This window comes from Dasypus novemcinctus, chromosome 2 (genome assembly GCF_030445035.2).
Source record: "Dasypus novemcinctus isolate mDasNov1 chromosome 2, mDasNov1.1.hap2, whole genome shotgun sequence".
Classification (NCBI taxonomy): Eukaryota; Metazoa; Chordata; class Mammalia; order Cingulata; family Dasypodidae; genus Dasypus; species Dasypus novemcinctus.
This window is the reverse complement of record NC_080674.1, coordinates 159460927-159483835: the sequence shown is the minus strand read 5'-3', so window position 1 is coordinate 159483835 and position 22909 is coordinate 159460927. Positions and strand designations below refer to the sequence as shown.

The window sequence follows — 22909 nt, the reverse complement described above, 5'->3', positions numbered from 1 at the left end:
CCGCCTACCACATGGGAGGTCTGCGGTTCAAACCCCGGGCCTCCTTAACCCGTGTGGAGCTGGCCCACATGCAGTGCTGATGCGCGCAAGGAGTGCTGTGCCACGCAGGGGTGTCCCCACGTAAGGGAGCCCCACGCGCAAGGAGTGCATCCCATTAGGAGAACCACCCAGCACGAAAGAAAGTGCAGCCTGCCCAAGGCACCGCACACACAGAGAGCTGACACAGCAAGATGATGCAACAAAAAGAAACACAGATTCCCAGTGCTGCTGATAAGTATAGAAGCAGTCACAGAAGAACACACAGCGAATGGACACAGAGAGCAGACAACTGGGGTGGGGGGGGAGAGGGGGCAAGGGAGAGAAATAAATAAAAAATAAATCTTAAAAAAAAAAAGTTGAATGGGTAGATGGATGGATGAGTGCCAGAGAGTGCTACATAATGATGGCTGTTCTGCATTGCCTGGGGAACAACTGTCCCTTGAAGGGTCACTTCAGTCTTGGGGTCAGACCTTGGCTTGATGGCTCTAGGAACTCTGTTTTTCAGAGTTCAGCCCAGGGCTGATTGGTACTGGGAATGGACCGTCCAACCACAGCCCTTACTTTGAGAGGAAGCTCCATCTGACCAACCAACGGACAATGGGCAGTTGCTAGAGCCTCCTTCCTGTGAGATGAGCTCACTTAAATGATCCAATCAGATCACAGAGGAGTTTGGTGGGCAAAGAAATAGTGGATTTAGGTGGACTTAGATGATAGTAAGGAATCCTTCTGTAGATCCAGCATTTTACAGTTTACAAGGTAATGTTACACTCATTATCTTTTTTGATGCTTATAACAGCCCTCTAAGGTAGGTGGAATGAAGAGTTCTAGCTCTATTGCAGAGATTAAGAAATTGAGGCCCAGAAGTGGGAAGTAACTTGTCCCCAAATCATCTATCTGATGAATAGGTTTTACTTAACATTTATCAGGATAATAAGCAAATTCTCTATACTCTTGCACTTGGGCTGCCTCAGGAGGTGGTGAGCATGCCATCATGGGAGTTATCCAAGCAGAGGCTGGGTGACCATGTATCAGGGATGCTGTAGAGGAGAATCCTACTTGGGATTTGAATCTCAAAGAGACCATGATTCTAGAAGTGAATTGATCTAGCCAAGGAACATTGGACACGATATGCGTCTGAGCTCCTGAGACCTTGGCTTGTAGGCCTGACAGGATGAAATAACACAGGCCATTATTTTCAGAGGCCATTTCTTAAGTTGGGAGAATAGCACACCAAATTGGATTGTTTGATCCCAATAACTGGTAAATGCAGAAAAGAAAACATCCAGTTTGGATGAATTGCCTCATGGTTTCCTTGACTCAGTCCATAATCTCAACCAAGGGATGGGTGTATGGACCCCTTGGGGGCACAGCCTCAGTGAATTACTTAAAAGGTAACGGATTTGCTCTAAATCAAGAAATCAGAAACAAGTAACTGGGTCCAAATCTCCATGGCTTCAAAGCCCATAATTTTGAATTTGTTGAATCTCTTTTATTGGTGATTCTCTTGCAAGGACCTTGGAGGAAGGACAAAATTGGAAATGGAGAATTAGAGATATATTTAAGCCTTAGATGCCGTAACCTTTTCTTTTTCTCTGCTCTTTTGGGTGCTGTCAGAAAACCAGAGAGGTGTATGGGAAGGAGCCGTGGGAGTGTGAGGAAGAGGAGCTATCTGAGATCCTGGTGAGCTGAAGCCCCTGATGTATAACTACCATAGGGTACTCCCTGAGAGTGAGGGTCCCTCTGCAAAGCCTGTTTGCTTCCCCTCTGCTCTGACCCTGTCAGCAGAACCAGAATGGAACAGGGCTGGGTGAGCAGAGGAGAGACTCAGGAATGCTTCACTCCCCCTAATCCCCTGATTCTGTTCTTTATACAGCAAGCAGAGCTGCCAGATGCAGAGAAATATGAAATTAATAAATTCCACTTCAGTGACTTGCCCCTAACAGAACTGGAGCTGGTGAAATGTGGGATTCAGATGTATTACCAGCTGAAAGTGGTAGATAAATTTCACATTCCACAAGAGGTGAGGTCAAAACCAACATCTTTGTTTTTCCTTTTCCTTTTTTTGACTTGATCTGTAAACTACCTTAAAAAGCATTTATCCTTAGTGTTTGGGATTTAACGCCCTAGTCGTGATGCACTAAGGAGTCACTCATCAAGAAAGAGACACACAGTTCCTCTGAACTGTGGCATTTGGGGGCCAATGCCCAGAAGCATTGGGTTTCTCACAGCAGATTCTGAGGGATTGGGCTCTGAAGGCTGTGAATAGATGTGATGCAAAAAGGGTCCTAGAGTCAAGGAAGGGTGGGAAATGTTAGCTAAACCAATTTAAACAGGGTTCTTTCCCTGCGGGACTCCTTCCTAAACGTGTGCTGTGAATTTTGGAGGTGGGGGTTCTGTTGGCAGGGTTGAGGGAGGGCAATCATGTTGTGCAGGGTTTCCCAGACTTGTTTGCTTAAAGCAGTGGTTCTCAAAGTGCTGCCCAGACCACATCAGGACCACCTGAGACCTTATCAGAAATGCAAATTCTCCCCCCACACACACACTACTGAATCAGAAATCCTGTGTTTTAATAAGACCTTGGGGGATCTGATGTACCCTCAAGTTTGAGAACCACTGGATTATAGAATCCTTTTATTTTCCTCTGTTAAAGCATCTGTTTGCTTCTTCCAGGACACTAACTCTAGGGGGCACCACTTGGGAATCATTGATGCAGCCCAGTCAGTAGGCTTTGTGTCCATTTTCACGGCATTTAGCACTCTGCAAAGCGCTTTCACAGCGTTTCTGCCTGTTCCCACCTCCTATCCAGCGATGGGCTTGAAGGAGCTGGGGGCTCAGGAGGGAGGCCCTGGGCCGCTGGCCAGGCACGTCCTGCCTCACTGACACGCGTGTGTTCCCAGGCCCTGGTGCGGTTCATGTACTCCCTGAGTAAGGGCTACCGCAGGATCACCTACCACAACTGGCGGCACGGCTTCAACGTGGGACAGACCATGTTCTCCCTGCTGGTGGTATGGCTGGGCTGGCGGGGCTGGGGGCGCTGCGGAGTCGGGGGTCCCGCTGCAGCGGATGGCCCCACGGGCTCCACACAGCAGTGGAGGCATTGTTCTTCTTTATTATTGCTTTTTAAAAATTATACCAAAAGAAATAAATGCTTAGTACAAAAATGTTCAAAGAATAGAAAAATACATAAAATAAAAAGTGAAAGAAAGCTGCAGTCCCCTTATTTGGAGGTAACCATGGCATAACTCCTACCACATTTTCTCCTAGGACCATAGAGACGTACTTGCACACATATATGCATCCATAGGCATACACACCCAAACTGGTATTTTGCTTTTGTCCAATGGAAAAAATATTATTCTGTAATTTGCTTTTTTTCCTTTGAAAATATATCAGTCGCATTCTTCCATGCTGTAATTTCATGGCCATATAGACTTTTGTTGTTTAAATATACCATAATTTCTTTACCAGGTCCTCTATTGTTGGACATGGATGGTGTTTACAATCTTTCACTATTACAAACAGTGCTACACTGTGTGTCTTTGGATGGACATAACTTGATGTGTTCTTGTTTCTCTATTTTTGACAGCCTAAGGTTTGGAACCCTTTACATTTCACTTAAAAGTGTCTTGCCATCCTGATTATGATGCAAATCTCAGTCCTTGCACAGGCTCCTCATCCTCATTCCTTCTCCCTCCTCCCTGGAGTGGTCAGGCCAGAAAAGGTACTAGGGCCTGGAGGTAGGAATTCTGGCCATGTTGCCATAAAGGGTGACGGTGACACTATTCAGACTTGATTTATTTCTTAGGGTCCCAGAGTCAGCATCGCCTCTCCAGAGCTCTTCCCTACCCCTTTGCTCCAACACCAAGTGTAAGGAAGGGGTTAAGTATTCTCAAGGATTCTCAGAAAAAGAATCCTCCGGACTGTGCTTAAACCGGTAGACCGGGTTTGGAAGCTTTACTTTAACAATCTGGCCAAGTTAAAAAAAACTCCCCAAATCCTAAAACTGGAGAACTGCAAGTTTCTCAGAAATCATCTAGCCCAACACCCTCCACACCCAATGTGCAGTATGGGATACTGAGGCCCAGAGGGGAATAGGATGAGCCAAGGTCACTCAGGAATAGGGTGACCAACCGTTCCTATTTGCCCAGAACCGTTTGCGCTTTAGCACAGAAGGTCCCTGGAAAGCCCCTCGGTCCTGGGCAAAAACCTCCAGTCACCCTGTGGAGCCAGCAGTAGAGCCAAGATCAGTCTAGTGCACACGCTGTGGCCCTTCCTCACACCTGCCCTGCTTCCAGCCTCCCCTAAGGAAGGAGTGACTTCCACCTATGACTGCCCTTCTAGACGGGAAAACTGAAGCGCTACTTCACGGACCTGGAGGCCTTGGCGATGGTCACCGCTGCCTTCTGCCATGACATTGACCACAGAGGAACCAACAACCTCTACCAGATGAAGTGAGTCTGCTCTTACCACTACCCTCCCAACTGCAGGACTCATCCTCCAATGCCAAATGGCCCCCAGCTGGGCCTTAGTGGCCAAGGGGAAGTCCCACACAGCTTGTTGCCCACAGCTTCCCTCCTGGATAGTGCCCAAGCTGGGGATCTGGGTCCATTCCTGTGATAGAATAACAGCCTCCCTAAAGATGTCAGCGTATGAATCCCAAGAGCCTGCAGTGTTACCTTACATTCAAAAAGAAATCTGCAGATATTACTAAGCCAAGGGTCTTGAGTTAGGGCCAGTATCCTGGATTCTCTGGATGAGCCCCACATAGTCACAAGGCAAGAGATCAGAGAGGAGAGAAGATGCTCTAGTGCTGGCTTTGAAGATGGAGGAAGGGGCCCTGAGTCAAGGAATATAGGTGGCCTTTGGAATCAGGAAAAGGCAAAGAAACGAATTTTCCTCTTGAGCCTCCAGAAAAAAACAGCCCACTTTAGACTTCTGCCTCCAGAGATGTAAGATAATGCATGTGGGTTGTTTTAAGTCACTAAGTTTGTGGTAATTTGTTACAGCAGCAGTAGGAAACTAATGTAACTCCTTTCGTCTCCTCCTTTCCTATCCTACCAGCTGAATTAATGTGAGCCTAGGTTTAATAACTGATAATATTTCATTCTTGCACCATGTGTTTATAATGCTGTTGATAAGTGTATGGCAGACCCTATGCTAGGCCTCTGCTAGGTACCATGGTGAGCAAACACACAGTCCCTGTCCTCACAGAGCTTATGTTCTACACAGCCCCTCCAGCACGATTCTTTGAAGGATGGTCTTGTTGGATCTTCGTGACCATCCTGTGGGCTGGGCAGAACAGGGCCTACTATTATCTCTATATTACAGGGGAAGAAACTGAGGCTCCCCTCCCCCAGGCCCACAGCCTTCAAGTCATTAACCAGCACTAGAAGTTATGCTTCTGAATCTTTTCTATTCTCCCATGCTGCTCAGAGGCTAGAGATTGTGTTTGCATTTTACACTGATGGTGATCTAAGTGCTGAGCACCATGTTTGGCACATAGTAGGTGGTCAGCAAATACTTACTGGATAAACAAATGAATAAACATGTTGCTTGTGGGAATTCAATGACCTCCCCTAAGACTCGGTATGGAGGATCAGGAGCCTGGTGACCTTCGGTGTGTGGCCCAGTACCAGTGCCCATGGATGGCTTTAGGGATCCATGAATCTCTAAAATAACACGGGACATGGTGTGTGCTTCTGCCTATTTCTGGGGGTAAGAGTCCCCACTGTTCAACAGATTCTGGAAGGAATACATGACCCAAAAAAACTCAGAATCACTTGGGAGAAAGCTAAGGAAGAATCAAGAGACCTGATGTCTAGTCCTAATTTTTCCACTACTTTACTGTGTGATAACCTTGTACAACTCTTTTCTCATTTCTCAACTTCAGCCTTCCTATCTGTAAAATTAGGAGGAAGCAGGAGTAGATGATGTCCTTTTTTTAAAAAGAGAATTTGAAGATTTACAGAACAATCATGCACAGAATACAGCATTCCCATGTATCTGCCCTCATTTTTAACATTTTGCTTTAGTGTGATACCTTTGTTACAATTGATAAGAGAATATTATAATATACTATTTTTTTAAGATTTATTTATTTATTTATTTCTCCCCCTCCCCCTCCCCCCCTCCCCTCTTCCCCCCACCCCAGTTGTCTGTTCTCTGTGTCTATTTGCTGTATCTTCTTTGTCCGCTTCTGTTGTTGTCAGCGGCACAGGAATCTGTGTTTCTTTTTGTTGCTTCCTCTTGTGTCAGCTCTCCGTGTGTGTGGCACCATTTCTGGGCAGGCTGCACTTTCTTTCGTGCTAGGCGGCTCTCCTTATGGGGCGCACCCTTGCGCTTGGGGCTCCTCTACACGGGGGACACCCCTGCGTGGCAGAGCACTCCTTGCGCACATAAGCACTGCACACGGACCAGCTCCACATGGGTCAAGGAGGCCCAGGGTTTGAACCACTGACCTCCCACGTGGTAGGCAAATGCCCTAACCACTGGGCCAAGTCTGCCGCCATAATATACTATTAGCTATTAGTGTCCATTGCTTACATTAGGGTTCACTGTTTGTGTTGTACAGTCCTATTGTTGTTTTCTTTTTAAAATTTTTGTTCTAGCAACTCATATACCACCTAAAATTTTACCTTTTAACCATATCTAGATAATATAGTTCAGTGGTATTAATTATATTTACAATGTTATGTTACCATCACCATTGTATATTACTAAAACTTCTCCATCACCAAATGCAAACTCTGCACCAATTAAGAATTAACTCCCCATTATTTACCCCTACCCTGCCCCTGGGTAACTTGCATTCAAGTTTCTATGAATTTGCTTATTCTAATTATTTCATATCACTGAGATCATATAATATTTGTCCTTTAGTGTCTGGCTTTTTCACTCAACATGATGTCTTCAAGGTTCTTCCATGTTGTTGCATTATATCAGAACTTTATTCCTTTTCACAGCTAAATAATAATCCATTGTATATATATTCTACATTTTGATTATCCATTCATCAGTTGATGGACACCAGAGTTTGCTTCCATCTTTTGGAAATGGTAAATAAAGCTGCTATGAGCATCAGGGTGAAAACATCTGTTCAAGTCTGCTTTCAATTCTTTGGGGTATATAGCTAATGTGGGATTGTTGGGTCATATGGTAATTCTCTTTTTCATTTATCTCTGCTCTAATTGTTGTTATTTCCTTCTGTTTGCTTTGGGTTTCGTATGCTCTTTTTTTCTAGGCCCTCCAGTTGTGAGGTTAGGCCTCTGATTTAAGATCTTTCCTCTTTTTTTTTTTTTATTTTTTTTTTATTTTTTATTGACTTTGTAATACTATTACATTAAAAATATATATGTGAGGTCCCATTCAACCCCATCCCCCCACCCCCCCCCTCTCCCCCCCCCAACAACACTCGTTCCCATCATCATGACACATCCATTGGATTTTGTAAGTACATCTTTGGGCACCTCTGCACCTCATATACATTGGTTCACATCATGGCCCATACTCTCCTCCATTCCATCCAGTGGGCCCTGTGAGGATTTACAATGTCCGGTGATTGCCTCTGAAGTACCATCCAGGGCAGCTCCATGTCCCAAAGACGCCTCCACCTCTCATCTCTTCCTGCCTTTCCCCATACCCTTCGTCCACTATGTCCACTTTTCCCATTCCAATGCCACCTCTTCTATGTGGACATTGGATTGGTTGTGTCCATTGCACCTCTATGTCAAGAGGAGGGTCAGATTCCACCTGGATGCTGGATGCAATCCTCCCATTTTCAGTTGTAATCACTCTAGGCTCCATGGTGTGGTGGTTGTCCTTCTTCAACTCCATCTTAGCTGAGTGTGGTAAGTCCAATAAATCAGATTGTAGGTGCTGGAGTCTGTTGAGGCTCAGGATCTGGCTATCACATTGTCAGTCCAGAGATTCAAATCCCCTAAATATATCTTAAACCCCAACATTAACTGCACCTCCAGCACATTGGCATGAAAGTCTTATGAAGGGAGATCCCATCTGAGTCCAGATTCATCACACATAAACACCATTTCCAAAGAGGGACCATCTGCCCTGGTAGTTAACCCCATCGGCCATGACCATAACTCCCGTGGGTCTCTTTAGCCCTCAAAGGAACCAATATCTGGGGGTTGTATCTGCTTTATCTGTCTCTCTGACTCTGCTCAGTTGTGCATGGGGGCAAACCTTCTGCCAGCCTCCAGACTCTTTTTTAGAAACTCGTAGCCATATAAACTCATTTCTCCTTTCCATTTCCCCCTTACTTTAGGTCAAACAGCATTTTAAAGTCATGGTATTTTATGTAGACATGGATATTCTGCTGATCCGCATTGAACCTTCCATATAAGGTCATTTTCCAGTTGCATCATCAGTTGGTAGTTGATAGTGGTTCCTCTTTTTTAATGTAAGCTTTTAGAGCTACAAATTTCCCACTCAGTACTGTCTTTGCTGCATCCCATACATTTTTGGTTCGTTGTGTTTTCATTTTCATCCACATCAAGATATTTTCTTATTTCCCTTTTGATTTCTTCTTTGACCCATTGGTTATGATTGTGGTGTTTAATTTTCATGTATTTGTGAATTTTCCAGTTCTCCCTCTGTATTAATTACTGACTTCATTCCATTGTGGTCAAGAAGATTCAGGTCTGATTGTGACGTTCTTATATTTGAGACTTATTTTGTGACCTAATGTATGGTCTATCTTGGAGAATGATCCATGTGCCCTAGAGAAAAATGTGTATTCTCTTGCCTTTGGTGAAGTGTTTTGTATCTGTCTGTTCTGTCTGGTTTAGAGTATCATTCAAATCTTCTATTTACTTATTGATCTTCACCATTTGAAAGTGGTGTACTGAGGTCTCCTACTATTAATGTAGAACTATCTATTTCTCTCTTCTATAAATATTGGCTTGATATATTTTGAGGCTCTGCCATTAAGTGCATTTATATTTATAATTGTTATGTCTTGTTGAATTGACATTCTTTATCCCTCATACTGTTTTTGACTTAAAGTTTATTTTATCTGATATTGGTATAGCTATCCCAGCACTCCTTTTTTTACTCTTTGCATGGTATATTTTTTCCCATACTTTAATTTTTCAGCCTACCCATATCTCTGAATTTAAGGTAAGTCTCTTGTAATCAGCATATAGTGGGATCATGCTTTTTTATCTATTCTGCCAATCTGTCTTTTGACTGGAGAGTTTAATCCATGTATAGTTACAGTAACTACTGATAATTCAGATTTTCTCTTGAAAGATCAATATTTTGTTTCATGGTCTTTTTAAGTCATGCCTTTTTTTCCTCTCAGTTTTTCCATTAATGCTACTTTCATATTTATTTGATTTTTTTCGTATCATATCATTTTAAGACCTTTTCTTATTTCAAGACCTTTCGCACTTCTTTCTGTATCTATTTTTCAAATATTTTCTTTGTGGTTATTATGGGGCTTAAATTTAAAATTATGCATATATAACCATCACATTTGATTTTGATACCAACCTAACTTTAATAGCATACATTTTCCCTGTTCCTGTACCCTTTCCCCCCCCACCTTTTCGATGTACTCATTACAAAGTATATGTTTATGCATTGATAAACCATAGATTTATCATTACTATTTATGTATATGCACTTTTGAAACTGTAAGAGTAAAAAGTGGAGTTAAATACCAAAAAAATACAATACTGGCATTTATAGTTACCCATAGGGTTACCATTACTAGAGATTTCTCATTTCTTTATGACACTTTGAACCACTGTCTAGTGTCCTTTCTTTTCAATCTGAAGAACTCCCTTTAGCATTTCCTGTACGGCAGGTCTAGTGGTGACAAATTCTTCAGCCTTTATTTATCTGAGATTATCTTAATCTTTCCCTCATTTTGAAAAACAGTCTCACCAGATATAAAATTGTTGGTCAGCTATTGTTTCTTTCAGTGCTTTAAGTCTTTCAATCCACTGCCTCCTTGCCTCTATGGTTTATGATGAAACACCAGCATTTAATCAATTGAGATTCCATGGTACATAACACGTTGCTTTTCTCTTTCAACTTTCAGAACTCTCTTCTTGTCTTTTGTATTCGACGGTTCGAATACCATGTGTCTGGGCATGTTCTTGTCATATTTATCTTGTTTGGGGTTCCTTGGCCTTCTTGGATGTGCATATTCATGTCTTCTGCTATGTTTGGGAAGTTTCGTATCTTTATTTCTTCTGCCCCCTTTCCCCTTTTTTATCCTTCTGGGATTCCCATAATGCATATATTGGTATGCTTGGTGGTATCCTACACGTCCCTTGGTCTGTTTCACTTTTTCTAATTTTTTTTCTCACTAACTCATTTCAGTTGTTTTAAGTTCACTGATTATTTCTTCTGCCAGTGCCAAACTGCTGTGAGATCCTCCAGGGAGTTTTTCATTTCAGTTATTGTGGTCTTCAACTCCAATAGTTCTGTTTGGTTCCTTTTTAAAATTTATAGCTCATTATTGAGATTCTCGTATTGTTCATTAATTTGTTTCCCCGATATCCTTTAGTTCCTTCATCTCATGGAAAATATTGAGGACCTTTTGTTTTTTCCCCTAAAGTCTTTGGTATGTCTACAGTCTGGTCTTCTTCATTGATGTTTTCTGGATTTTTTCTTCTTCTTTGGATGGACCATCATTTCCTCTTTCCCTGTTTGTCTTGTAATCTTTTTTTACATAATGTATATTTTAATATTTTTTTTCAAGTGTCAACTCTGGGATTTTGTCCCTGAGCTGTCCGTTTCTTGATTTTGTATCCAGCTGGTGTTATGACAGAGATTTCCTGTAGTACCAGGAGGTAACAAAACCAAGCAAACCAATGCAAAAACATCTTCCACAGTCTTTGTAAATTGGCTTTGCATTGGCTGGTGCTCTCCAGAGTTCAGCCCTGCTGTCAGGAAGATCAGTCTCAAACAAATGCAAAGTACAGAATCCTCCATGTCTTCTCAGCCTTTGCATTGTCCAAGGCTTGTGCTTGCTAATGGTCTCAGGACTTCCTGTTTACAGGAATTTGAAAGCCCCCTCTACACCCTATGAAATAGGCTTTCTCTCTCTTTCATGAACTCTCTTCTAGGACTTAAGGCAGGTAATCCTTTGCCCCAGGCAGTTTGACTTAATTGTTTCTTACACTGCTTTAGCTCTCCCAAGCTCCTTTTACCTGGAGGGCAAATTCGTAGGGACGTGATCCCAAAGAAGTTTCCTAGGAAAGTCTTGCCAAAGGGAAAAAGGCTAGGGACTCACAAAGGGAACTTAGATTGACTCCTGGTTGAGCTGGGGAGGGGGTGAAGGGAAGGAATGACAATGGTGCCAGGAATTTCTCTGGTGGCTTTTGAAGCTACACTTTTAAAATTTGGCACTTGCCCAGTTGATGTAGCCCTCTATTTTCCATGCTTTGAGGAAGTGCAGTGTCTAAAACTCCTCTGCTGCCTTGGCTCTCAGAACCAGCCCCCAGCCAACTGAAGTAGCTATCAAAAGCAGTAATCAGTGATTGGACCATACCCCTGGATCTTGGGAAGTAGGTCTTTATATCTCACCCTGGTACCAGGAGGCTGTACCAGGAGCCCTAGCTGTATATCTCTCTGTTACTGGATTTTCTTTAGGTTCTTGACTAGGCTGCAGAAATGGATTTCAAGAGCATATCGGGTGAGTTAGGCCAGTAATTTATTCAGGAAGGGAAGGATGAGAAATGGGAGAAAATAACAGATCATGAGTCCCAGGTAGAGAGGAAGGGGCTGAAAAGTGATAAAGAGGGCTGATTTACAGACTGCAAATTCCCCATTATAGGTTATAAATGCCCAAGTTTTATATGCGTGGCCTCATGGCAGAGGAATAATGGCAAGTGTGGTGCACAGAGGGCAGGACAGGGGTCCACAGGTGAGAGAGTGCACGAGAGAGAGAGCTCAGGCCTTGTGCCTGCTTTTTGAACTGTTAAATTATCCCACACCTTTGGTAATGACAGAGCAAGAGTTCCAGCTATTTACCATTTTGATTATCTCTCCCATCAATCTCCCGTGAAGGCCCAGTGATAAAATCCTTGGGGGTTATTGATGTCTATGCAGACTCTCTTCCAGATCCATCTATTGATTCACTATCTTACTAGCCGCCTTCATCCCCCCCTCAGAGAGTTTACACCTTTATTCTTTTTTTTTTTTTTTTAATTTTCTTTCTCTCCCCTCCCCTGCCCCCAGTTGTCTGCTCTTTGTGTCCATTCGCTGTGTGTTTTTCTGTGTCCGCTTGCATTCTTGTCCGTGGGACCGGGAAACTGGGTCGCTTTTTTGTTGTGTCAGCTCTCCGTGTGTGCAGCGCCACTCCTGGGCAGGCTGCACTTTTTTCATGCAGGGCAGCTCCTCTTGCAGGGCGCACTCCTTGCATGTGGGGCTCCCCTACACGGGGGACACCTCTGTGTGGCACAGCACTCCTTGCGCATGGCAGCTCTGCATGTGGGCCAGCTCACCACACAGGTCAGGAGGCCCTGGGTATCAAACCTGGGACCCTCCATATGGTAGGCGGATGCTCTATCAGTTGAGCCACAACTGCTTCCCACACCTTTATTCTTAAAGGGGTGCTCAAGGGAAATGATCATTCCTCTGTAGCTACTTCCAGTAGGTCCTACCTGACAAGGTGTAAAACTCTCCTGCTATTCTATCTAGGTTGGAGGAAGATGGATCTGGCATCCTGGGTGAAGCTGGATGAAGTACCCATATGGTTAACAAGATGTTGATTCTGGAAGAAACAGACTTGATTAGAATTTTGAAAATATGTGGTCCCACTAAGGGGACACTGGACCACAGAATTAGAAAAGGCCAGGTGCCTACAAAGTCTGCATTTTCCCAAAGTTGGAGGGAAACAGTATTTTTCCTTCAGTTATTTTATGCTATTGGTTAATTCTAGAGAGAAATGGCAATTGACAACGGGGTTAGGTATAAATTGCCAATCCCAGTTCCTATGGTAGAAGAGAGGAATGGGAAGAGGCATTACCTTTTTAATTAAGTTAAAGCTGATGAAAACAGACAAGGTTTCTTAAAGGGATGTCTGGTTTGCCCTCCCCCTAGCAATAGGCATTTGGGTTAAAGTAAGAGGGAACAGCTGACTTTGACATAAACACTACTTAGTTTTTTTCTTGAAGAGATATTTCAGGCTGTCCAGTGACTGGGACTTGCGTGTTTCATTAGGTGTTTCTGGTGAACTGGCACTTTCTTGGCAGCTGGCTTCACACAGGATTAGGGCACTAAGCTGGAAATCAAATAACTTTGATAGCTGTGGGAGTGATCAGAACTATAGAATAAAGTTCCTTACATTTTGGCTCTAACTGAGAATGAGGCTAGTTTTCTTGCCAAGTTTTTTTCAGAACCTGGTTTGCAGATCCTGGTTGAGGAAAAGTCCTTGGACTGTCTCAAAGGGGCTGAGCTGAAGTGGGTCCTTTGGAACTAAATGTAGCCTTAGTAAAACCACAGGTAAACATGCTAGGTGATTCAGTTTCCTGGCAGAGTTTAGCTAGAATCTCCTTTAAGGTGTGGTTAACTCTCTCTGCCTTCCCTGAGGATTGGGGCCTCCAGGAACTATGGAGATGATGTTTAATTCTGAGGGCAGCTGATAGACCTTGGGTTCTTTTACTAGTAAAGGCTGGCCCATTATCATTTTGGAGGGACTTAGGCAATCCAAACCTGGGAATTATTTCCTTTACGAGAGCTTTAGCCACCTCATTTGCTGTTTCTCTTCTGGTGGAAAACACTTCCACCCACCCAGTGAAAGTATCTACCCATACTAAAAGGTTCTTACAGCCCTGGCAAGACAGCATGTGGGTGAAGTCTATTTGCCAGTCCTCCCCAGGGTATGATCCCCACATTTGGACAGGGGGGCATAAGGGAGGAAGATAGTTAAGCCTCCCATTGTCTGAGTTATTAACTGTATACGGGGGCAACTCCTGGTAATTTCTGTGACTGTCTTCACCAGGCCTTGTCCTTCAAACACCTGTTTGGCTAAGCTAGTTAGGGCATCTCTCCCCAGATGAGTGGCTGGTGAAGTCCGCGAAGAACTTTCCACTGCACTGCTCCTGGCAGGTAGACTTGAGTGTCTTTAACAAGCCACCCATCAGCTTCCAGGGTGAATCCCAGGCTAGCTGCCCTGGTTTGTTCATCCTGGGTACACTTTGGAACTTCGAGTACTGGTACAGTGCTGGAATAAGGAGTAGGAGGGAAACCTGGGTTTGTGCTGCTGCTTTAGCAGCTGCGTCAGCTCACGTATTTCCTTTTGCTGTGCCCAGTGTTTGTCTTCTGATGCCCTGGACAATGCAGAACTGCTATTTCTTGAGGTAACAGTATGATTCTAGGAAGTCTAGGATTTCTTGCCTGTGCTTAATAGGTAACCCACTGTTAGTAAGCAAGCCTCATTCTTGCCATACAGCAGAGTGAGCATGAAGGACAAGGAAAGCATTCTCGGAGTCTGTGTAAATATTAGCCTGTTTCCCAGCAGCTAGCTTTAAACTTCGGGTAAGGGCAATCAGCTCTGCCTTCTGGGCTGAAGTTCCAGGGGGAAGAGCTTTGGCCTCTATGGTTTCAAATTGAGAAACCACTGAATAGCATGCCCTTTTAATTCTTTTCTTAATAAAACTGCTTCTATCTGTGAATTATTCTATGTTTGGGTTCACAAGAGGCTTATCTTTTAAATCTGGCCTGCTTGAGTAGTTTTGCTTAAGAGTCTTAAGGCAGGAGTGGAGAAGGGGCCCCTCAGGATCTGACTTTGGGCCCTCTACCAGTAGTAGGGTGGCTGGGTTGAGGGTCTGACACACCCTTATCTGCACCTCAGAGATCTCTAGTAATTGAGCCTGGTATTTAACTAACCAGCTCCCTGTAAGCCACTGGTGGCCCCTGGCCTCAAGCATATCCTTCACCTCATGTGGGGTGAAGACTGTGAGAGGTTGCCCTAAATTAACTTGGTGACTTTTTAGATTAAAAGGGCTGTTGGCCCCACTGCTCTCAGGCAAGGTGGCCATTCCTTTACCTTATAGACATGTTCATTAACCACTTAGAAAATGAAGTTTACCAGGACTTTTAACATGTTCAGTGTCCTTCTGCATATGATCTAGAATAGAAAAGATATCAGTATAATCATCAGGCATATATCTAGAATAGGGTATAGGTACAGTAGTTAATAGTAATTAATGTACTTCCCAATGCATAAGTTTCTCTTTGAGCTGCAATTAATAGATTTAAGTTCCAGGTTTGCAATACCATACATATTATCTCTCCATGGGAGCAGGTGATAGTGCCAATTGTGTTTAAGTTCTACTCATAGTACTCTGGTGATCATTGCTCCATTTGGTATGTTCTTCACAAAGCCAGCAAGGTGCAGCACCGTAGGCCCTAGAGAGAAGTTTGGAAGGTAGGCTCCATATTCCACCAGCCTGGTGCATAGTGCCCTTTAGCACTATAAAACAGTGCCAGTCTGGAGGTGATATCCATTGTATGTTTGGCTATATTGAGCCATCATTGGCTGCTGCAGGAGTTTGAAAGTGAGACATAGTCTCCATCAACTTCAGGAGCACAACCAGAGATGTAGTAGACACCTTTATTGTTTTAGGGGTCAGTGACCAACCTAGCCAGTAACTCAAAGGGAGAGGCAACCTGCAGTGCATTGAAGGCCTGGTTTGAATTCACAAGAGAGTTTGACAATGCTGAAGTCTATCTCTTGACTTTTATACACTTTTTAAACACTTCCAATGCAATGTGTTACAAATCAAATGAACTTTTTAGTATTGTTTTTTTTTTAAAGATTTATTTATTTATTTATTTCTCTCCCCTTCCCCCCAACCCTGGTTGTCTGTTCCGTGTCTATTTGCTGTGTCTTCTTCTTTGTCTGCTTCTGCTGTTGTCAGCGGCATGGAAATCTGTGTTTCTTTTTGTTGCGTCATCTTGCTGCGTCAGCTCTCCTTGTGTGCAGCACCATTCCTGGGCAAGCTGCACTTTCTTTTGCACTGGGCAGCTCTCCTTATGGGGTGCATTCCTTGTGTGTGGGGCTCCCCTATGTGGAGACATCCCTGCGTGGCATGGCACTCCTTGCACGCATCAGCACTGCACATGGGCCAGCTCCACACGGGTCAAGGAGGCCCGGGTTTGACCTCCCATGTGGTAGACGGACGCCCTAACCACTGGGCCAAGTCCGCCGCCAGTATTGTTTTTTACTTTTACACTTTTACCATGAAGACATTAATTACTTTAGTGGTAGAGGAAAAACTACTTCTTTCATTTTCTAAAAAATGAAAACTGAAGATTCCCAATGGAATTAAGGTAACTTTTCATTATCACTACTTGAATACGCACTTTGAGGTGGCTTCCAGACAGGTTTCACTGCTATGAAGTTACTTTTTGCCATTAACATCAATTTAAGTGTCTAGTTAATAAGGCCTCTTAGAACTAGCCACTTAAATGCTTCTGTTTAGAAGATGGTTTTACAAACTCTTTATAATTGACCACAACCACATAGGCTGACTAATTTACCTTAGATTAAAATTAGCACCTAATGGAATTTACTTTATGCATTTAAAAGAGGGCAAATCTACATTTCTTTAATTTAATTTCATTAGATATGAACTTAGAATTTTCATTTGTTAATTTGATATTATCATCCTGATGTACGAAATTATATACTGAGCAAATAGGCAGACATGAATAGAGTTTGACACAAACACAGGACTCACTGCTACAATTTTCATTCTCTTACAAAATAAGTTTAACTCTAAGATAACATTTAAAAGATTTCTTTGAAGGCTCCTTTTAATTACTCTAATTTGCACTGTGACCATATAGATTTGCACAAGAATTTCATTCCTTAATTATTGGCTTATAACCAAAATGTCCCCAATGCTTTAATACAATTTTCCTTTGCTTCAGAACTTTATTTTTTTACTTTGACTTTAGCAGACCTTGGATGAGCAAGACTAATTCTACATATATTCACTGAGGCTATCGAAGCCTCAGGGAAACTATTTTCTCTCATGGATTGCCACTTTTTGGAACCCTGACAGTCAAGGCAGGAGGCCTCTTTCACGTCCCAGTCCTCAGAGATAACAGGACTCTGGTGGCGACTGGACTAGAAGAGTAGACCTTCAACCCTGAGGGTCAAGAATCCCACCAGGCAGCAATTTAGTCCACATTTGGAATGGTGAGAGAAAGCAGGGCCACTAATAACCAGGAGGACAGGAGACAGGGATGTCTCAAGTTTGCTTTCCCCTGAGCCATAGGGGCAGAAAATCTTATGAAATAATGATAAGCAAAGGCAAGGGGTGAGGCTAGGCTTGAAGTGACCATAAATGAAGGTAACGTCAGTTTAGAATTTACACTTGGAATTGTAGGTTTAGGATAAATTTACCCAATTATAATTTCAGTTATTATCCTTCTGTTTCATTATATAAAGGCATCTATAAGTGATCTTAACTCCTAGTTACAGTTTCTAGGAAGTTTTTACCTTAAGGTGAACTGGGTAATTTTATTAACTAAGTCACAAGAATTTTATTAGTAACAACTTCGCAAAATGTCTCTGCTTTTCTAGCAATTAAATAAATTCCACTTGTGATTTATATATTAAATTCACTCACAAGATAGTATTGACATTTAAAGACTCATTTATAGGTTATCTTCACCACTATCCAATTTGTAACAGGTGAAGCCCAAATCTGATTTCCTAGGTACAAATAAACTGATAAAAGTTTAATGCAGATTTCAAAGTTGAACACAAAGTTAATTAAGCACAGATTAAAACAGAAGAGAGAATTCTATACCCTTAGCATTTCTAGGAACTCTTTGATTTTAATTGATGGCACATGAGGTTCCTTATTTTCCAGGAGAGGTTTAGTAACTGGTTTGGATCTTGATCTCTAGTCACACCTTTTATAGGCACTACTGAGTTAAAACTGAGAAGTTTGAGGTATATTTTCTTATTTCTTTAAGGAGACATGACATGAGGTTTCTGGGCCTCAGATCTATCTGTTCTCTTTCCTCACACTGGTTTAACTAGAATTGAGGGTCCTATACAGAGGTTGCTTTTGGCTATACTGTGGCCATGTAGACCAGCAGTAGCAGAATTTCCTGATTCCTGAGAAGACACTCCTATGGAGAGTTTACTGGTATGCTAGAGGCATGCCCATTATTCCAGGAAGAATGAAGAAGCACCTTTTAGTTGACCGATCTGGCACCCCAGAGTCCTAGTCTGACTAAAACGTTCACTACTCCACATAATTTGGAGTCAATACTCTGCTCTCAGCATCCTGAGAATTTTAATTTTCAGAGCCTGCCTGGCCATGGGTATCCCTGTGGGTGACCTGGGTCTTGGGGGATATCTGATTCCGGATATCAGATCAAAGCACCCAAGCCAAACTGGTGGGAGATGACAGTTGCCCCAAATCAAAGTGCCTGAGATGTCTGTCTCAGGGGATATTTGGCTGCTCTCTGAATGGATGGGCCCAAGGAATGGGGATGATTCAGTTTACCGCTCTGGTTCTTGGTACCCCTACATTCCAAGGTCTGAGACTGACTGCACTGTTACCCAAACAGAAGTTCTTGAGTTAAATCTCAGGAAACGTTTGACTCCTCTCTGAATCGAAGCGTCTAAGACTTCAAGTCTTGGGGGAGATTCAGATTTACTTCTCTGGTTCCCACCACCCCAGAAATCAGAGACCCTACCACTGGGCATTTCCGGGGCTGTGCTGGACTTAGAAGACAGATCAAATAGATGAGATGCCCTCCAAGCTGAATACTGCTCCCTCCTCGGAGAATGGGCAGAAAGCTTCTTCCTCACCCTTCCAGAAATCTTAGATGCAGTCCTGGTTTTATAACCTTACTATCTGATAGTTTCCCAATTAGACAAGCCATCAAAAGGCCATTAAGTGGGAAACTGATGTGGCTCAACCAATTGGGCTCCCATCTACCATATAGGAGGTCCAGGATTTGATGCCCAGGGCCTCCTAGTGAGGGCAAGTTGGCTCACGTGGCAAGCTGGCCTACATGGAGTGCCAGCCCATGTGGGAATGCCACCCTGTGCAGGAATGCTGGCCGATGCGGAGAGCTGGTGCAGCAAGATGATGCAACAAGAGACACAGAGGAGAGAAAATAAGAAGACATAGCAGAACAGGGAGCTGAGGTGATGCAAGAGAGTAATTTCCTCTCTCCAACTCCGAAAGGTCCAGGATTGGTTCCCGGAGCCACCTAATGAGAATACAAGCAGACACAGAAGAACACACAGCAAACAGGACACAGATAGCTGACAAGTGGTGGGGGAAGGGGAATGGGGGGAATAATAAAATAAATCTTTAGAAAATAAAAAGGTCATTAAGTGATTAGAGATCAATTGTCCTAGCTAACAGACCTTGGGACCCTGAGGCAATCACTTCCTTGCTAGCCAAGGCATTTTCCCAGTTTCACAGTTTTTAAGACATTCCAAAGAAAGACTCATTTTAACGCAACCCTGTAATGAGTGGTTCAGCAGCAAGAAGTAGGAGGTAAAACACGGGTAAAGGTTAATTATGCAAGGGTATCCTGGCCTGTGACACCCCTGGGGAAGGGGCACTCCCACGGTGTCCATTTTGGGTCTGCCCTTGCCTTCCCACTTCCTCCCCCAGGTGTCTAGGTGTGGTCAGACAGGAAGGTGCCTGCAAAGGTGTGGACCCGCTGGGAGGGGCAAGCCCCTGGGGCTCTCTGCCTTTGCCAGTCTGCTGCTGAGGGAGGGGGGTGGGCAATGGCTGGCGGGCCTGAGGACAAAGCCCCCGCTGCTAAAAAGGCTTGAAAAAGCAGCTTTGCCAGGCTGGATGCTCTGCTGGGAAACTTGCTTTGGCAGGGCTATGATTTGAGCTCCTGTCCTGTGCCGCAGCCCTCCCACTGGGGTCAGATCTCACGAGTGTGGGTGCGCGGCACGGATATGGAGAATTCCTGTGTCCTGGCCCCTTCCCTCTTGGGATCACGTCCTGTGGGGGCTCGTAGGCAAACCCGTTTAAAATGGAGAACCAAAGGAAGGCATTAAACAGGCTGAAGGCCATAGTTTCACTCACCAACGAGCTCCTGAACTGGCTCACCAAATATGTTACCGGATTTTGTTTAGGTTCTTGACTAGGCTGCAGAAATGAATTTCAAGAACACATCAGGTGAGTAAGGCCAGTAATTTATTCAGGAAGGGAGGGAAGAGAAGTGGAAGAAAATAATAGATCATGGGGCCCAGGTAGAGAGGAAGGGGCTGAAAGATGATAAAGAGGGCTGATTTACAGACGACAATTCCCCATTATAGGTTATAAATGCCCAAGTTTTACTTGCGTGGCCACGTGGCAGAGGAAAAATGGTGAGAACATTGCGCAGAGGGCAGGACAGGGGTCCACAGGCGAGAGAGTGCATGAGAGAGCGAGCTCAGGCCTTGTGCCTGCTTTTTGAACTATTAATTATCCCACTTCTTTGCTAATGACAGGGGAGGAGTTGCAGCTGTTTAACATTTTGATTGATTATCTCTCCCATCAATCTCCCATGAGGGCCCAATGATAAAATCCTTGGGGAACATCTGGGGCTTCTCCTGGCTTCTGGAGAAAGTCTTCTTCTGAGTGGCAGAATCTTGGGGAGGGTCTTCCATCTCGGGGATTACTGCTGTCCATGTGGACTCTCTGCCAGGTTCCAGATCCATCTATTGATTCCCTATCTTATTGGCTGGCTTCACCTCCACTGCCTTCTGCTGTAAGACTGAGGGATGGAGAATGGTTACCATTATACCAAGGGTGAAATTCACCTGTATTTACCACAATTTACCAGTCTCTTCTTCTTGCTTTTCCCTGAGTGCTTTACAGTGTTCTCCTGGCCTCTGCAGTGTCAAAATAACTGATTTAGGTGGTTCCTGCCAGTTCAATAGCTGCTCTGGCGGAGGGACTGATTCCTCAGCTTCCTACTCCATCTCACAGTCTTTCCTTCAGATGATGCCTTTAACCTCCATCTTGCCCATTGCTCGCTCCACGCTGATACGCTCTCTCTCTCATTCAGATCCCAGAACCCGCTGGCCAAGCTCCATGGGTCCTCCATCTTGGAAAGACACCACTTGGAATTTGGCAAAACATTGTTGAGAGATGAGGTAGGACGAGGACCCTCTGTGCTGGCCTTGGGCCTGGACAGGAGCCCCATGCTCACAGGGAGCCTGAGTGTTCTCCTTTTTGTGGCCTGGGCTGCCTGCACTGTCGTTTGGGGTGACCAGTAGTTGGATGACTTTCCTGCCAGCATCACTTCTCACATCTCTCCTCTGGTTTTCTCTTTAGGGCCTGAATATCTTTCAAAACCTCAATCGCAGGCAGCACGAGCATGCAATCCACATGATGGACATCGCTATCATCGCCACAGACCTTGCCCTGTATTTCAAGTGGGTATCTCTTCTCATTTAATCATGACTCAAAATGACTCTAATGATAACGGTAACCATAGCTCCACATGCCAGCGCAGCACATGTGCTGTGTCCACATTAACTGTCACCACAACCGTGTGAGTGGGACATTATACTCTTCATCATACAGAGGAGGAAAGTGAGGTCCAGGGGAAGAGACTCATCAAGACCAGGCAACAAATCAGTGATGGAGTTTGGGTTAGAACCTAGGTATTCACTTCCAGGGCTAGGTTCTTTGAACCTCAACTTGTTAATTCTGTTATATTAATAAGCTGCCATCTGAAACAACTGTGTTGAAAGCTCAAGTATTGCCTTATCCTAAGACTTGCTCCCTTTCATAAACTGGTGTATTTTGTAGGAAGAGGACAATGTTCCAAAAGATTGTGGATCAATCTAAGACGTACGAGTCTGAACAGGAGTGGACACAGTACATGATGCTGGAACAGACACGGAAGGAAATCGTTATGTGAGTTGAGACAGGAACTAAACCTTAATCCCCTTAATCCCAGGGTCATAAGGTGAGGTCCTGCATTGGTAAGCCTTGCCACCCTCAAGAGAGACCTAGGACACGAAATTTGAGGCCTCTAATATATAAAAAAATGAAGTTCGGCCAAAACAGAATTGCAGAAATTGATGTACGTTTAATCTTTACTTTAGCACTAAAAAATACAAGGTGATATATTATGGTTTTAATTCTCTGTTTGCAAAAACTACTATAATCGAAGTATTTCTGTCATAAAACTCAGAATTTTAGTGGCGAAGTGATATAACTTTAACTTTTTGATAAAATATAGAGCATCATACCAATTATGATTTGAGTGATAGCTATGTGTCACACAAAATATATAGGTTTTTGTTTTTGTTGTTGTTGTTTAGTTTAATGGGTTTTGTTTTCATTTTAGTGTTGCAGGACATGCATGACAATGTCCTGCAATATAGCTGTGCTATTCACAAATTAGTTACATGGTTAATACAAAATTTATAGTGTATTACTGGCATAGGGTCTGGCAATGGGACTCAAATTTAAGTTGGTTGGTGAATCTCTTTCTTCAGTCCTTTTACTATACATCCATGACTTGATGATGGAGGGAAAGTATAAATTTGAGGCCTTTTGTGAATATTAGACCCACCTTGATTCCCCTGTGGTGGGATCCGGGCATTGATTGTGATAGTCAGGGGGGGCCTCAAGGGGAGACAAAGCCTGACCCAGTTCCCAAGGGAGCACCAGGCAGTTGGTTTTACTCCCAGATGCTTCTGCAAAGATGAGGCTTGATTAAGTCACAAATGTTTCAAGTCCCTGCAAGAAAGAAGGGGAGAGCTTCTGGGACAGAATCTGGGAACAAGGGCAAGTGGCAAGTCATTCTCCCTCAGACCTCCAAAAAGGTCCCTTGATCCTGGGAAGCAGTATGATGAGCTCCTACTGAACAAGGGGGCACCCCCAAGCTATAGCTG

General features: G+C 43.7%; 1 protein-coding gene across 1 annotated transcript in view; it reads left to right on the top strand.

The window, feature by feature from the left end:
• PDE6A (phosphodiesterase 6A) overlaps window positions 1–22909 on the top strand; it is a 106297-nt gene that overhangs the window by 53557 nt on the left and 29831 nt on the right. Inside the window, exons 11-17 of the mRNA XM_004453729.5 lie at window positions 1654–1719; window positions 1913–2059; window positions 2937–3044; window positions 4381–4490; window positions 21067–21154; window positions 21336–21436; window positions 21816–21923. Of these exons, the coding sequence (XP_004453786.1) occupies window positions 1654–1719; window positions 1913–2059; window positions 2937–3044; window positions 4381–4490; window positions 21067–21154; window positions 21336–21436; window positions 21816–21923 (728 nt within the window). The remainder of the gene's footprint in view (window positions 1–1653; window positions 1720–1912; window positions 2060–2936; window positions 3045–4380; window positions 4491–21066; window positions 21155–21335; window positions 21437–21815; window positions 21924–22909) is intronic.